The 15,277-nt window shown below is 45.4% G+C and overlaps 1 protein-coding gene across 2 annotated transcripts in view; it reads left to right on the top strand.

Annotated features, from left to right (window-relative positions):
• tox2 (TOX high mobility group box family member 2) overlaps nt 1-15,011 on the top strand; it is a 74,673-nt gene extending 59,662 nt beyond the window's left edge. The window contains exons 5-10 of one of the 2 annotated variants that reach the window (XM_040203896.2): nt 4,207-4,491; nt 5,396-5,629; nt 9,600-9,680; nt 11,609-12,019; nt 12,121-12,269; nt 12,907-15,011. In XM_040203896.2, the coding sequence (XP_040059830.2) occupies nt 4,207-4,491; nt 5,396-5,629; nt 9,600-9,680; nt 11,609-12,019; nt 12,121-12,269; nt 12,907-12,949 (1,203 nt within the window). In that variant the 3' untranslated portion in view covers nt 12,950-15,011. The remainder of the gene's footprint in view (nt 1-4,206; nt 4,492-5,395; nt 5,630-9,599; nt 9,681-11,608; nt 12,020-12,120; nt 12,270-12,906) is intronic. The other variant, XM_040203898.2, reaches the window with a different exon arrangement.
• Nucleotides 15,012-15,277: the final 266 nt, after the last annotated feature.

Below are 15,277 nucleotides of genomic sequence, written 5' to 3'. Positions count from 1 at the left end.
TCATAAATCCACTCTCTTATTAATTCTCCTCGGCTTGTGTAAATGACCCTCCCGGGTCCATATAAGCTTGATAAACCGAAGACACGGATGAAGGGAGAGGCAAGAAGAAGAAGAAGGAGAGGAGAGGGAGGGGGGGGGGGGGGGGCGGCTGCAAGGCTCTTTGAGGCACAGAGTTGTTAGTGCTTTGCCCTCGGGGGGCGAATGAGAAGTAGCTCTGGGGCCCGGGGTTGGCTCCCCCACCTAAAGGCGGTGTTTACCGCCGTGTTGCGCGGCGGCTGTGCTTTTGAAGGATCAGTCTTGAACGCGCCTCTAATTAAAGCTGTCATGGCTGGCCGCCTGCAGGGATAATGTTCTATTATTATAGTCATTTGTTTCAATTAAACGCCGGCTGATTTTACAATAGCGAGCCGTGAACCTGTGTGAGTGAGCCATCACTCTGAACAAGATGGCTCCAGTCAAGCAGGGAGCCGGAGAAGGGGGGGAGGGGGGAAGGGGGTGGAGGAGGGGGACGTCTCGGTGACTCTCGGGAGCGTTGATCACTGTGCGTTCAAACGGGGGGCGGGACGGGACCGGCAGGCTCTCTCAGAGCGCCATAAGAAGCTGAACAACAGGTGACGTCTCCGCTGCAGGATTACCAAACTGTCATGCAAACCAAATTTGCATGATTAAGTGTGTGAACTAAAAGCGAATGGACCCCGCGCTTTAGTTAAGAAAACCGGCACGTTTAGGATTTATTGACTTTTGATGGATGTATTGATGGTAAAAGTTGAAGCGCTACATGCTTTATTACGAGGCTGCGGCATTAAAACCCTCGCACGGCGATCACCCTGCTAATTTAAATGATGACGACGAAAAACGGACGCCGCGGACGGGTACGATCAGTCATGAGGGACGGAGGGAAGGTTTGCCGCTTCGGTCTCTCGTCTCCCTTCCTCCTGGCCCCCTTTTTCTCATCCCTGTGCCCGTGGTCAAATCCCCTTAGCTAAATCAAATGGTGCAGGCAATTGGAGCGGCCGTGAAACCATTTCAAAGGTAGGGTCAACAGGAGCAGGAGAACAATGGCTTTGTGATATTCCATCTCACACACAATGCGCTGCACGTAATTGGAAAGCCTTTGTTATTTGACTCCCATTTGACTATGATGTACAAGATGTGAATACAAACAGGACAGGCGTAACCATGGCGGAGGAGCGCGCTCACACGGAGTTACCTGGCTTCACATCACAGCTTAAGGCCGCCCGGCCGCTCGTCACCAAGGAGCAACATCTAACCGTCCTCGTGCTGACTTTGTCTTTCTCCAATGTTGTGTCCCTCCCCGGCGTCATCCCTCCTTTTTTTCTCTCGCTTTTGCTTCTCTCTACTTATGAGAGGCTCAGATCTCCCAGGGCTTTACAACAAACAACTAAATTGCCGGAGGTTAAGCACAGCCACGATACCCGAGAGAACCGAAAGAATCCAGCTCTATGAGTAATCTAAATATGGATTAGTAGGCACTGCGGGGCGCAGGTTCGTCACTTATTGGGTCATAATCGTTGAACGAAATAGAGAAAAACCTGAAAAACAATCAGCAAGGTATTCAACAAATGAACTTCCTCACTACTTGCAACGACATCTTGTTGAACCTATAACCATCTTTTTGGTTTGCACCGAAAATACATTCGTATTACATGCTGTCTATGACAAGTGAGAAGGCCTCATATGTTATATACCAACAGCAGAGTGTGCAGTGACCAACCAAGTCCTGTTACTCATCGCCCCCCCTCCCCCCCTTCTACCTCCCTCCCATTCAGGTGATACCATTAGGAATTAGCATACAGTACCTATGGCAACCGGCAACCTTTGTCAGATTCTTTCATAATATTTGAACAGCCGTCTGCTGCTCGCTTTATTTAGCTCCGGCTTGATGGCGCTATGTGATAACTTCCTGCTCTTTCCGTCTCGCACAGGTGAAAAGCAGCGACTAAAAACCACCGTGAGCACGGGAGGGATGGTGTGAGCGTTGGTCACTGGTCCTCTAGGTGCCAGATGCTTTTAACAAATGGAATAAGGCTGGAAACACGTTCACGCTTAACAATCGGTGTCTCTGTGACGGACGGGACTTTGCTTTTATACAGTGGCTGAAGAATCAGTTTCTATAGACCTTTAGTGACGTGCAATACTACATTTGTACCTTCACACGGACAGAGCGCTCCTCCTCCTCTGGAAGTCCGCTGGGTTCAAATTATAAGCAGGAAATGCGCAGAATTTGTTCCGCAACAATAATAATATGTGTGGGTCACAAATCAGTGATTTGAAATGGGAATTTCCCAATAGATTTTGGGTACAGTTTGCAAGTGACCCTCTTCTGTTTCTCCCCTTACGAGCCTGACGCCCTGCACCCATGATGCTCCTGCCCCCCGGTGAACCCCCTGCATGTCTCCCTCTTGTTTGTATTAAACATGGTGCGGCTCAGATTAAAGGGTGACGATTTTGCCTGGAGGCTGTTGCCATGGAAATGCGTCTGCTATAGCTATGATAGGCCATTCATGTTTGATTAATTGTTTTTTCAATGCTTCTTGGTTTGTGAGGACCCTTAAAGAGCAAGTCCATAGCAAATGGAAAATTAATGGATTTCAATTTCCTTTGCTTTCCTCTTTTTTTGTTCTTCCCGCATGGCTCACCACTTATTTTGCTGAAGCTGTTTCCTCGTGTTTTAAGAAGTGTGGTGATGGCGTTTTGAATTATGATTGGAAGTTGGAGATTGCCACGGATGGGGGGGGGAGGTTTCAAATGCAAAAGGAATGTCTTTGTTCATAGCTGCCTTTTGTGCGCAGCTGGCGCGGCAAAACACGGGATCTAATGTTGTGTGAATATTATGAGTTTTTAAAAGCAAGGCGGAGCCTCGCGCAACATTACTTTGTTGTGCATTTGTACTCTAGCTATCTAGTGGGACCAATTACGATTAGAGATCCGAGCCTTCATCTTTAAACCCCTTGTTTTTATCAGGACCTCATATGCTCGGCCCGTTTCAATTTGATCTTTTTAGCACTCCACTAATGTGTAATGTATTATTTAACTCATAAATATTTAAAAGAGCTAACAAATGCTAGTTCATCACTTTCTGATCCGTAAATTGCCAAGCATTCCCATTTATGCCTACATTAAAAGCACGCTTTGGTGCGCGCTCATGTTCCGTCCTGATGAATCTTGGAGAAAAGCTTTTCATGTAGTTGTTGTTGAAGATCTTTAAAGATGAAGCAGAACTTTGTGAGGAGCTGCTTCTGTAAACACTCTGAAGGGTGTTCTCCGCGCGAGGGTCCTTCTCCAGCAGCCAGCGCCATTTTTTCTTTCTATCTGCGCGCCCCAAGTGTTGAAAAAGGTGTGTGGTGTTGTTAAACATGGCGGTCTTTCATAAGACACAATGAGCACAATACAACTGGCTGCGCTTTTAGATCATATCCGCTAAAAGCATCTGCCTTCTGCTCGCTGTGGTGCAGTAAGAAAGAACTCAACTTTAGACTTTAAAGCTTTCATATACAGCCATATAACACAACAAATACTGTGTGCAGTAGCTGCTCTTCAATAGCTGTTTCTTCTTTGAGAAATATTCTTTACTTAAAACATCTCCAAAAAGGAGATGTTTGGGTCAGATTTGCATGATTGACAGCTGTCTACAGCTATCCCAGCGAGCTCTTTTGAATGCTGGTTCCATCCAGCTCCAACACTGGCCACCTACTCGTTACAGGTGAACGAGGAGAACAGCCTGATGGATTTTACCTTTTACATTTTTATTTGGATATTTAGCTTATTAACCGCCTTGCCCACAATATTCAAATGTCCCCCCCCCTGCCCCCAAAACCACCTTGCAAATAAAGTTCAGTGGTAACAAAAAGCCATAGTGGAATTGGCCACAAACCTGCAAGATAGTTCCTGTTATTGTAATAAAAAAGAGAAGCTTTCTAATCACCAGCCTCAGTTTAACAATGAGAAGGTCTGTCTGTCGAGCTTTTTTTTTCTCCTTTTTCCCAACAGACATGCGTTCCTCACTCCAACACGTCCAAACAGTAATTCCTGGTCTTACTTTAGATTTTTTTCCCAATATTTTCTCAAATTTGAAAAATGTCCACGCCACTCGTCCACGTCTGTGCATATTTGGCTAATTGGCAAACGTTTATTACTTTGAGTAGAGGAGAAGATGGTAAAGCTGGTGTTCTTCTCTCACCCCAGATGCAGGAGATGGCTTTGCACCACCACCACCACCAACAACAACATCAACAGCAACACCATCACCAGCACCCAGATGGCTCTCATTATGACCCCGTCCGTAACCACCCCCTGATAAACAGGTCACCTCCGATACTCCCCAACCCCATGAGCGCACTGACCCAGCTAAACCCTCAGGTCGGCAGGAGTGCACTGCCTCATGGTTCCCCTTCACCTCCCGGAAGTAAATCGGCCACACCCTCCCCCTCCAGCTCCAATCAGGAGGAGGAGACTGATCCTCATTCGAAGGTACCGATGTGGCGTCGCTTGTCTTGGCTTTTTGCTGGTCTTTTTGGCGGGCTTACGGCGGGGATTCTGGGGGTGCTTTTTATCGGGTCGGGTAGAAATCTGGTTGCTGTTGAGGGGAACTGAAGACGCTTTTATTTTTTTATTGGTGTGGTCGAAATGGTGCGAGTTAAATTGACCTATTTACTTCACTTGGTTACATGCAATCTGGCTTGAAAACGACTGCTGCTGCTACTTGTTTAGGTTAGTTTGATTTATGCTAATCTGCTTTCATGTATCGCCCACCGGCCTCAATGTCTCCGTAGACTTATTTTCGATCAGGGAATGGGAACGAGCACGGAATTGATTCGGCCACATCCCCAGTGTGTCAGATTCACCGGTGTGTGTTTATAGATGCTAGCTTGCAGTGATACGGTAAAACAAGAAGGAGACCATTTGGTTAAATAAAAACCTCATATACCGCTGCATATACATCTCTGCTGTGTGAATGAAAATGATTACCATCACTCCTATCAGTAAGTAATTCCATTCGCTCCCTCCAGTTCACTCCGAGACCACATCAAAGTCAGAGCTGATACAGCAGGCGATTTAAAATTCCTTTCACCCCCCCGCAGCATGAAAAGTCCGAATTTATGACTCGCTCAATAACTGAAAAATAAAGATTTGAAAAGGTTTGATGAATTGAACTAACAGATGTTATTTCTGACAAAGTCAGGCAGGAAAGAAAAGTGCATTAAAACGCTGACTAACCAGCTAACAGAGAGCTTGATTCGTGCATTTAAACCGCAATCAAATATTTAAGGCATTCACCAGAGACGCAATGAATCATTCCGGTGGGATTGGTGGCCCTCGTGTCTGCGGTGTCAATAAGTCGTTTTGTTTTTGCGTGCTTTTGATGGTCTTCCAGATCACGGGCGAGAAGCGGCCGTCTTCAGAGATGATGATGAAGCCCAAACCCAAACCCCAAAAAAAGAAGAAGAAGAAGGATCCCAATGAGCCCACAAAGCCCGTGTCAGCCTACGCCTTGTTCTTCAGAGACACGCAGGCCGCCATTAAAGGACAGAACCCCAACGCCACCTTCGGGGACGTGTCCAAGATAGTGGCTTCCATGTGGGATGGATTGGGAGAGGAGCAGAAACAGGTAACCACTAATTCATTGGACTTAAATATGAAAGAAGGATTTGGCTCAGCTCATCTTTATCATCATGTGTACGCTAAAACTGCACAATAACATGTGTTTAAGAAGAAGAGCGATGAGGCAGCACAAGAAAATTAAGATTTTCTTCCAAAATAAGATGGTGTCCTCCACTTTACATAATGACAGTTTATATTTATACAGAGAGGAAAAAGAAAATACTTCCATCCAAACACAATCAACCAACGTGCTTAATATGCAGCGGTAATGCTGCATTGAAAGAAGTGAAGAGTGTGTTGCAATCAACAGTGCAGACATACTGTATTTCCCAGAACATTTTTCGCGAGTCAATTTTATTTTATTTTATGACCTGTGCATACGGAACTTCATTAACATTTAACTGCTGTCTGGAGCATTTCCACCCGGCACATTTTCTAAATCATTTTAGCATCCCACAACAACAGTCAAAGTCAAAAAGGCACAGAATGCCGTTCTGGTAACAAATGATAGCGTGAAATGAAGGGAAAACGAGACAGTCTGATGACCATTCGCAGGCTCATATTTTTAGAATATCCAGTGTGGGCGCAGCCTATTGGGTGTCAAATAAAAGCACCTGTCTCCATGACAAAGTGCAGCCCATTTTCCTCTGCCACCGTCGCACAGACCCCATCTAAGCATGTGTGTGCTTTTCCACCACCAAACCTACTTTATACGCCGGACTTTGGAGGCCGCCTGTCCCTTTTATTTGCAGTTAATTTTTGCCGCCTTCACCGGGGCTCTTCACCATGAATCTTCATTTCGCCGCTGACACCCTTGAATGTGAATTCCTCATTTCCTGTCCTTTTATTTATATCTGTTGCCTGGTGATTTGATCATGCTGGGAATACAAGATTAGCAATTGCCTTGTCCTTGGTTTTGCCTCAAGGACATCTGCTCCTGAAATGTTATTGTTTGTGCTTCTTAACCCTTCGTGTCCCGCCTTCTGTTTCACCTTAGATTTTGCACTGTAGATGCAATGCTCTCTCTCTCTCTCTGTCTCTCTCTCTCCTCTTAAATGCAATTGTCCTTCACAGCATTACCTGAGAATAGAGATGAAACGAAAGGGCAACTCCAGCTTAGAAACATCCATTCATTATGCCACTCGGCTGCTAATGTTTTGATTTGTTTGTGCAAATCGCGCGTTTAATCAAACGTGTCACCTCGCAAGACACATAATTAACGCTAGGTAATAATGTCGTTATGGAATGAAATGTAGGACCCTGTCTGGGCAATAACACTGTGATTGCTCTAATTATTCTCCGTGACTAACACTGTCACTTGTTCCTGCACAACAAACGAGTAAACTTGTTAAACGCGCGTTGACAGAGTTTAACCTCGTTAATAGTCATTAAGGAGTTGAACATTTGCGTCTTTGGTTTGAACAACATAACACAGCGCGGAGTGACGAGAACTGACTTACAGGGGAACCACATTTAGGAGGATAACTGTTGCCGCTGAGGTCTCATACCTCGAACCTTTTCTATCTCTGCCCGCTCGGAGCCCGTTTACGTCTTTTTTTTCCAGTTCTCTTTTTTTTTTTTTTTTCAACATCGGCTGCCACGTCGTCTCTATAGGAGCGCCGAGGTGTACTCCACGTCCCGGTCAGACCTTCTGGAGCCGTGCATGAGCAGAAGAATGTAAACACAACCCTTCCCCTATACGCACAGCTTTGTTTTAACTAGAACGTGGTCCCTGTTTCCAATTACCTCCGGTGCCACGCGGCGGAATTCACATGGATGGATTAAAGGCGGCGTGTTTTATCGCTGTGTTTCATTGAAGAAACGATCACAAGAGCCGTTGTTGTGATTTGTGTTCCTTCTGCGACCTTTGTTTTTTCGTTAGCTTCCGTGAGAGTTTACCCCACTTTGATATCATTGTTGTGTATTCTCCAGTGTCACCCTCGAGTTTGGTAGAACAGAGTTGTTTTTTTATTCTGTATTCATGTTTATGTTGATAGTTTCCTTTTTATTAACATGTTTTTTCGGGGATGCCTGCATGATTTGCAGCGTTTTTTGAAATTCCCCAAGGCCTTTGTTTTATAGTGTAAGATCAATGTGTTGCTCGGGCTGCGTTATTCCTCAAGGTGACTACATGTTAAAGTTGCCCCAGAAACACAGAAGAACAGTTGTCTTGTTTTTGTTATTTAAGATTTAAGATTTACCGAGGTTTTTTTTCGTTTTTTTACAGCAGCAGTTTTATTTAATTCAGTCTGCTGCGTTGGAGTTATGAGAAGATGAAGGCAAAGAACACAAACTGTTCCTATGTAAAATAAATTGCTGTATTTCCATATGCAGTTCAGCATCTATCAATCTATCTTCCTCTGGCCTTTCACATGTATATCTTTTGTAACTTTGCATCCTCCCTCCTCCTCCTCCTCCTCCTCCTCCTCCTCCACCGGTCGCTCGGCTTTTCGGTCGTCTGGGTAATCACTCCCTTCAGTGTCAGCAGGGTGCGAAGTTATTGTCTTCTGTAATTAACTGGTTATCAAACAAGAACATTTCATTAAGGTACAATTAGGGGCTAATTCAGGCGGGACACCTCTGTGTCAGGATTACGATGGAGGCATATGCTCTCCCCTCGCAGCTTTGTTATTTTTAATTCATACTGACCTGCAGCCCCTGACGGCTTCAATTGCTAATGAATCCACTCACTTTGGAATAATTAGACATCCTTAGGCATGGTAATTTATTTAAAAGTGTCCGTCGTTGCGCGAATCATTAGCTGTGTTAAATTGATTAGAAATTAAAGCTGCTGGGAGAAGTTTGGGGTTCATTAAAGAGGCAGCCGTGACTCGATCAATATTTAAAGGGCCGAGGGGTAAGGTTGTCAGTTTTTATTTTCAGAACTGTAATTTCTCTCCTAATGGGGATTATCTGTTTGTGTTACGAAAGTTTGTCGCTGTATCTATGATTTCCTAATCCAATGCAGTCGTTCATATATATACGATGCAGTGGAAATAATAACGACATTGTAAATAGGCACGAGTGAGAGGCGGAACATCATCTGTTTAAGCAGGAGATTGTATCCGTCTTCGTGGCGGTTTGTTTGCTGTTCCCTGTTTATGTCTGTTTGTTTATTGACTGCCCGTGTTTGCAGCTGCCAGCCTTTGTGAATTTGGCAACCCATGAATGCTTAATGGTTATTCTACCCCACCTCTTTGAAAGAAATGACCCCGTCCACGGAGCCACAGACTGTCTCGCGCTGAGGATCAGCAATTACCCGCCGCGTTCAAACCCGCGCGTTCTCCTTCATATTAAAACGTTTCAAAGGGGACGCCTGAGTCTTCCTCGTCGATTTAAGGGTGGACCTTTTTTTTTTTGTTCGCGACTTCTTTTCCCCACGCGTCGAAAAAGCTGCAGTGGCAGCTATAAAGAGTCCGTGAGTGACATGTGATGACATTAACTTGAATTCTCTGTCTTGGAGGTTCATTCAGAAGGCTGGAGATTGCCTCTCTACTAATGCTGCTTTCAATTCTTTTTATTTTTTATTTCCCCCCCCCCCCTCCTCGTCTGAATGATTTGCCGGGACATCGTCTCTGATTAAGAGATGAGCCACGGCCTTAATAGGGAAAGAGGCTGGGAAGCAACGCACACGACGTGACAAACAGCTCCTTGTCGCTCCTTTAGCGTCGTCGTATTTCAAACTCCATTTCCCCGTCGTTGCACACGGGCTTTCTCTGCCTCTGCATCTGGACTCATGTTTGAAAACGCAGCAACGTCGTGCTGCGACGGCTAAATCTCCTCCACCTGCAATGAAATACATTTACCGGGTCTTTGGACGCACCGCTGCATTGCTGGGGCACACAATCACCCTGTGACTCCCCGACAAAAATCTCCTCCACATCAGTCCGTGTGGACCGACGGGGTCGTTTCAACCTTTTGCCATCACCTTGTAATCAATCGTTGCTGTTGTTGTTGTTGTGTTCTTGCCCCTGCAGAACTACAAGAGGAAAACAGAGGCTGCTAAGAAGGAGTACCTGAAAGCCCTGGCCGCCTACAGAGCCAGTCTGGTTTCCAAGGTAACCACAGGGGGGGGGGTCACATCTTTGATATACATGGGTCAGCGGCAATGTAAGGGATGATAAATTAGACTGAGGATTCCTCTCACTCTTATTGCAAGGAAAGGCTCCACTTGCTACACAGAAGGGTCAGTGTGTGTGTGTGTGTGTGTGTGTGTGTGTGTGTGTGTGCTCAGAGGAGAACAGTGAAAATTAGGTCTCACACACACCCGATTTGCAACCTGGGGAGAAATGAAAAAGAAAAAAAAAAGTATCGGTGCGCGTCTGTGTGCTCATCCCTGCGTCGGCTATCATTCGCTGTGGCTCCGTCCTCCCTGATGGGGCCCCTGATGCGCCCGGGCCGCTCACACCTGCTCTCGCTCCCGTTTAGCCCAGAACGTAAACACCTTTACCCTAACAGTGAAACATTTCTTTTTAAAAAAAAGGGTGGTTCTTGGTACATCTGCGAGGCTGGTGCCACCGTTATCTCGGGTTTCAATCCGCCGGCGCAGCGCGTTTCGGGTTTTTTTTGCAGTTTTTATTCGGCATTGTTTTTCGAAACACAAAATCTAAATTGCATTAGCATACACCAAGCTCCGCCTCTTCCCCCCCACCCCCCCTCACCCATCCCGGTCCTCCTTCCTCCCCTCCCCTCCGCGCAGCGCCGCACTTCCTCTCGTTGCTCATGGGCCGAAAACAAGCACCTTGATTAAGGCATGAATAGTTAATTCATCAGCCCTTTTCACTGTGGCACACTTTCAACTAAAAAGACTATTCTCATCGCTTGTCTTTGCTGCAATTAGACATTCATGTCAGAGCTCCCATACAGAGGCCTGATTGATACTATACGTCGCTAGATTGCCAGTCAAAAAACCTGACAGCCAATCTGAATCCAGCGCTGAATCCCATCATTCAAAGCAACTTTCTGTTTTAATTACCAATGAAGGAGGTCTTTTCAAAGTGAATTGGGGCGAGTGGAATTGGAGGTAATTGGAGTGTCATTTGGAGGATTCACATCTTCACAGTGCACCTGTTGCCTTTTTGTTTGGTGACGCATGTGGGTTTGTTTGGGAGGAGAGGAAAAAACAAAAGTGTGATTGCTTCCCTCTGAATGGAATGGCAATTCTCTTGTGTTCATTCGAATCCAAGAGCTCCCACGTACAGAATGTAAATGTGTAAAGTCGAAAAAATGCAATAAAAGTAGCTTCGATCCTCGCAAACTTTAATTCAAACACACACAGTCTTCATACATTTCCTCTGATATATATCATATTATTGTTCCCTAATACATACGACCTAAAACAACTCCTTGGAGTAAAAAAAAAGGTGAAACAAATCATCTCTTTTTACCTTTTACACCGTTACTGCAACTTTTTATATTCCACTCGACCTTGCAAATATATCTGACCCTCACTTTTATCCATCTCTCCATCTCCATTGCATTGATTATTTCATGGGTTCAGAGGAATGGATGCGAGCCATTACTAAGTAGCAGACCACCACACATCACTCCGCCCCGTCTGACAGCTAATGAGAAACGCTGGATACATTTCATACATTCACCACCTCATAAAAGAACGGGAGGCTGAGAGACCTGCAGAATAAACGTGCGTGTCGGGTCCCGCGGCATCGAACGGTGTGGACTAAATAAAGAGAGGGGGGACATTTGCATGAGCTGCTATGGCTACTGATACTTTAATTACTTAGGATAATTAATACTATAGATGAGTTCACCACGTTGCCAAACTGAAATTTGAAACCACATTTTTGCATTTATTGGACGAGGAGCCATGTTACTTTTCAATCTACCTCACGAAGCTGTTAAGATAATTGCCTTTACATTTGAATTTGCCAGCTGCTCCTTTTTTTTTTTTTTTTGCTTCACTGAAAAATGATCCAGCCGCTCTTACCAATTGTTACCATTTCCCCCCTTATTGGTCCTCCTCTAGACATATAATGACCCCGGGGAGACGAAAAGTGCCCAAACGAGCCAGGCCTCTCCACACATGATGCCAGCCAACCCGCCCCTGTACAGCGTGCCACATCCCCCGCAGCCCTCGTCACCCTACCTGGGGCCCGGGGCCTTCCCTCTAAGCGACCTGCAGAGCTACGCGGGACACGCCCCTCGCCACACCCTGTCGCAGACGCTCAGCCAATCGCAGATGCTGCCAAGCATTAGTGCCTCTCCCCCTTCCTCCTTCCAGATCAGCCCACCCCTCCACCCCCACCAGCAGCTATCCCTGCACCAGAGCTCGCTCCTCAACCAGCCTATCCGCATGCAGCAGGTCCAGTCCCAGCCAATCATCTCTCACCAGATGGGGCTGCAGGCCTCCCTTCACTCCCCGCCTCCCGGGCAGCAGGTAGAGCAACGCGACGCGGCGACGCGCACCTTTTCCGCCACGCAGCAGTTGACACTTTAAGATGTGGGCTTCATTTGCCTTTTTGCCTTTTCTTTCCTCAGGGGTTCTCCCACCTGCAGTCTGAATACCAGAAGAGCATCGGGGGTCCCCAGTCTCCAGGAGGCCCCGGTCCCGGCCCAGGTCCTGGAGTGGCTCAGAGCCACGACTGGGACAGCGAATACTGCAATCGGGAGTGTGGCAACCACTGCAGGTCAGCGGCGACAGAGGGGACTGTTTTATTTCCATCCCCCCCCATGTCTTACAGTCCTGAAGGACATTTTGAACATTGAGTTCAACCAAAATAAAGGTTTCATTTGCCGTTTGATGCGTTTACTCAACTAAACGATACAAACACATGCGTAAGTGGATTGTTAAAGGGTAAATGACGAGAGTTTTCAGGGTGACTTTGTCGGACAAGTGTTAGACCAGAGCTTGTCAGCCGTCTCCCCCGCTGCTTTCACAATATGAGAGTCGAAAATTGTCAGCTCGGTTCCAGTGAGACGGGGGAGACAGCTGGAGAGGTAATGGTGAGATAATAGCTTGTCATGTGTTTGTCAGACAGCAATACAAAAAACAGATGTCCCTTAAACAAGTTTTCACTGTTGTTGTACTAAACGGTTTGGCAGGCTGTACAGTCCTGCAGCACGGGGAGATATTCAGAGCTCGGGACAAAGCACCATGACATATTTTGTTAAGTTCACAGGCTTTAGAAGTAGGAAGAATGGGCTTAAAATGTGCCCATTAAAAGTATCTGCATTCCTTTTCCTCTTTTATTGCCCATTGTTTCTCTGTCGGTCATCTAACCAGTGCTTGTGTTTCTGTTTGTTTGTTTTTCTGCTCCCCTCCAGCGGCAGCATGATTGGCAGGGACAAGCCACTCTACCTCACCTGAAACTGAAGATCACTCCCGGTCGACAAATACCACACAGAGAAGTCTGCTCTCACCCCTAAACCCCCCCCAAAACGCCCCTTTGCCCCTTTGCCCCTCAGCCCTCTTCTGACAAACACACAGTTCACACTTACTGTAACGTACAATAACATGCATTCACATACGGACACACACACACACACACACACACACACATTCCGCCTCCCGAACCACGACCACCACCATCTTTTTTTTTTTTTTTGGGTCAACGTAATGATTCTTTCAGTTTCTAGAAGAATTTGTGACCAGCGTTTTTTGACTAGATGACTGCCGTCTGTACCACTTAACGTATTAGCAGTCCTCCTGCTGTTTAAAAGTTGCCAAGCACTTATGAAGCCCCCTCTCCCTCCCCCTCTCTCTCCCTCCCTCCCTCCCTCCTCTCTGAGTTGTGTTTCTCTGGTCGCTCTGGAACCGGCCGGGCTGCAGAGCACTCCTCTTCTGTGTCTCCATCAGAGTCCCCTCAGGGACCCCATCCAGCTTTAATTAGAACGAGAAGGAAAAAAGAAAAAAAAACTCTCTGTGTTCTTTTAATCGTTTTAATTTCCTTTTTCCGTTTTTTTTCTTTCTCATTTTTCCTTTTTGTTGTTGTTGTTGTTTTATTTATTTCTGGCTTGCAACATCGTTTCCTCTTTTCTCTTTTTTTTTTCCCTGCCAATAAGCGTTGGGCCCTGTACTGTAGAAAAATATTAACTTCTAGTAGGTTCAGCGCAGGCTTTGATGTTATGGTAGCTTTGCTTAAGGGCCTGCAAATTGATACAAAAAACGTGTGTGAGGATACAAAACGAAAAGGATCTTTTTTTAATATTAAGGACCTGTTGAGGTCTACTGAGCGGTCACAGTGTGATTGTAAATATCACTTTTATGGGATCAAATAGGGAATTGGGAGTCTAGATAGATTTTTTTCTTCTTTAATATTACATGTAAGTCATTCTGTGTGTGTGTGTGTGTGTGTGTGTGTGTGTGTGTGTGTGTGTGTGTGCGTGCGTGTGTGTCTGGACGTTAGAATGTACCCCATTCATGACGTGTGAAGTTGAGTGTGTATGTCCACGGACACACACTCGTGCGCAAGATTGTGTGAGCGTTGGAGTGTCGGGTCTTTCTCGTGAATTTTAACAGCCTTGTGCAGCTGGATTTCAGAGGAGTATTTCACACTCTCGTTCTGGCATTAAACCTGTGCTCACTGGTGTGTTTTTTTTTCCAATAAAGTTCAATCTAAAACTGAATACACAATATGTGTCCTGCAGATCATTAAATGGAAAGAGGCAGGTGAGAGATAGAGAGGAAAGAGACGGAGAGAGAGAGAGAAATAGAAAGAATCGCCGTGAGATAAAATGAGATGTTGCTGTTGGAATGGAAAAAAAAGACATTGCCTCAAAATGCCCCCCGCCTCCCTTTTCTTATTTTCTCTGAGCATAATGTCAATTTTTGTCTCCTCGACATGCACAAGTGAAGTAATGAAATATGTGAATGGAGCCATCACATCCCCATTACAGTGATTTTTATAAGTTTCTACTTGGTGTTAGGTTGTGTTGATCTCATCTTTTTAACTTTTTGTGTGATTAACAGAATTGCATTTTGCTGACAATGACATCTGTATTTATCTCTTTACTGTTGCATAATTTCAGTTTTAGTTGTTACAGAACTATAACATTTTAAGTTGTGTAAAAATAAAACCTGCCAATTGTGGTTATTTTATTTGTAAAGCCAGTAATGATAAATATTTTAAATGGTTATCAATATATTGTTTCCGCTAGTTACCCATCAGCCATTTGACAGGTTTTCTTATTTATGAAAGAAATTAGATCACTTTTGCTTCTTACAATAGAGGTGTATTTTTAATCTGATTTTGTTGTTTCATTTTCATTGGTTTGATAAAAGGATGCTGATCACACTGATTTTTTGTTCTTTTTTTTAATATTTTGGTCGCTGCTCCTCCCCCCCCCCCCCCCCTTTCCAGCAGCATCTGTTTGTGTCACATTGCTTCTTTTATTTCAAACCTGCATAATAAAAAAAAGTTTAAAAGGGATCATTCCTCGCCGACTCTTTTTCTCCCTTTCTCTAATGAGACGATCACACATTCGTTTTTTATTTTCTGAGACTTTAAATCGTTTTAAAGATTCACCGACACCCACAGCTCACTGAACCTCACCGCGTGCTTAAGGGGGTGGGGGGGGGGGGGGGGGGGGGGGGGGGGTCACACTTGCATCCTATATTCATTTTTAGCTCAGGACTCCGATGGCATCGGCTAATTAGCCGTGGATACAGGGTACGCCAGCCAGCGTGGATATTGCC

The sequence above is a fragment of the Gasterosteus aculeatus genome, chromosome 17 (assembly GCF_964276395.1).
Source record: "Gasterosteus aculeatus chromosome 17, fGasAcu3.hap1.1, whole genome shotgun sequence".
Classification (NCBI taxonomy): domain Eukaryota; kingdom Metazoa; phylum Chordata; class Actinopteri; order Perciformes; family Gasterosteidae; genus Gasterosteus; species Gasterosteus aculeatus.
This window is presented reverse-complemented; position numbering and strand designations above follow the sequence as displayed.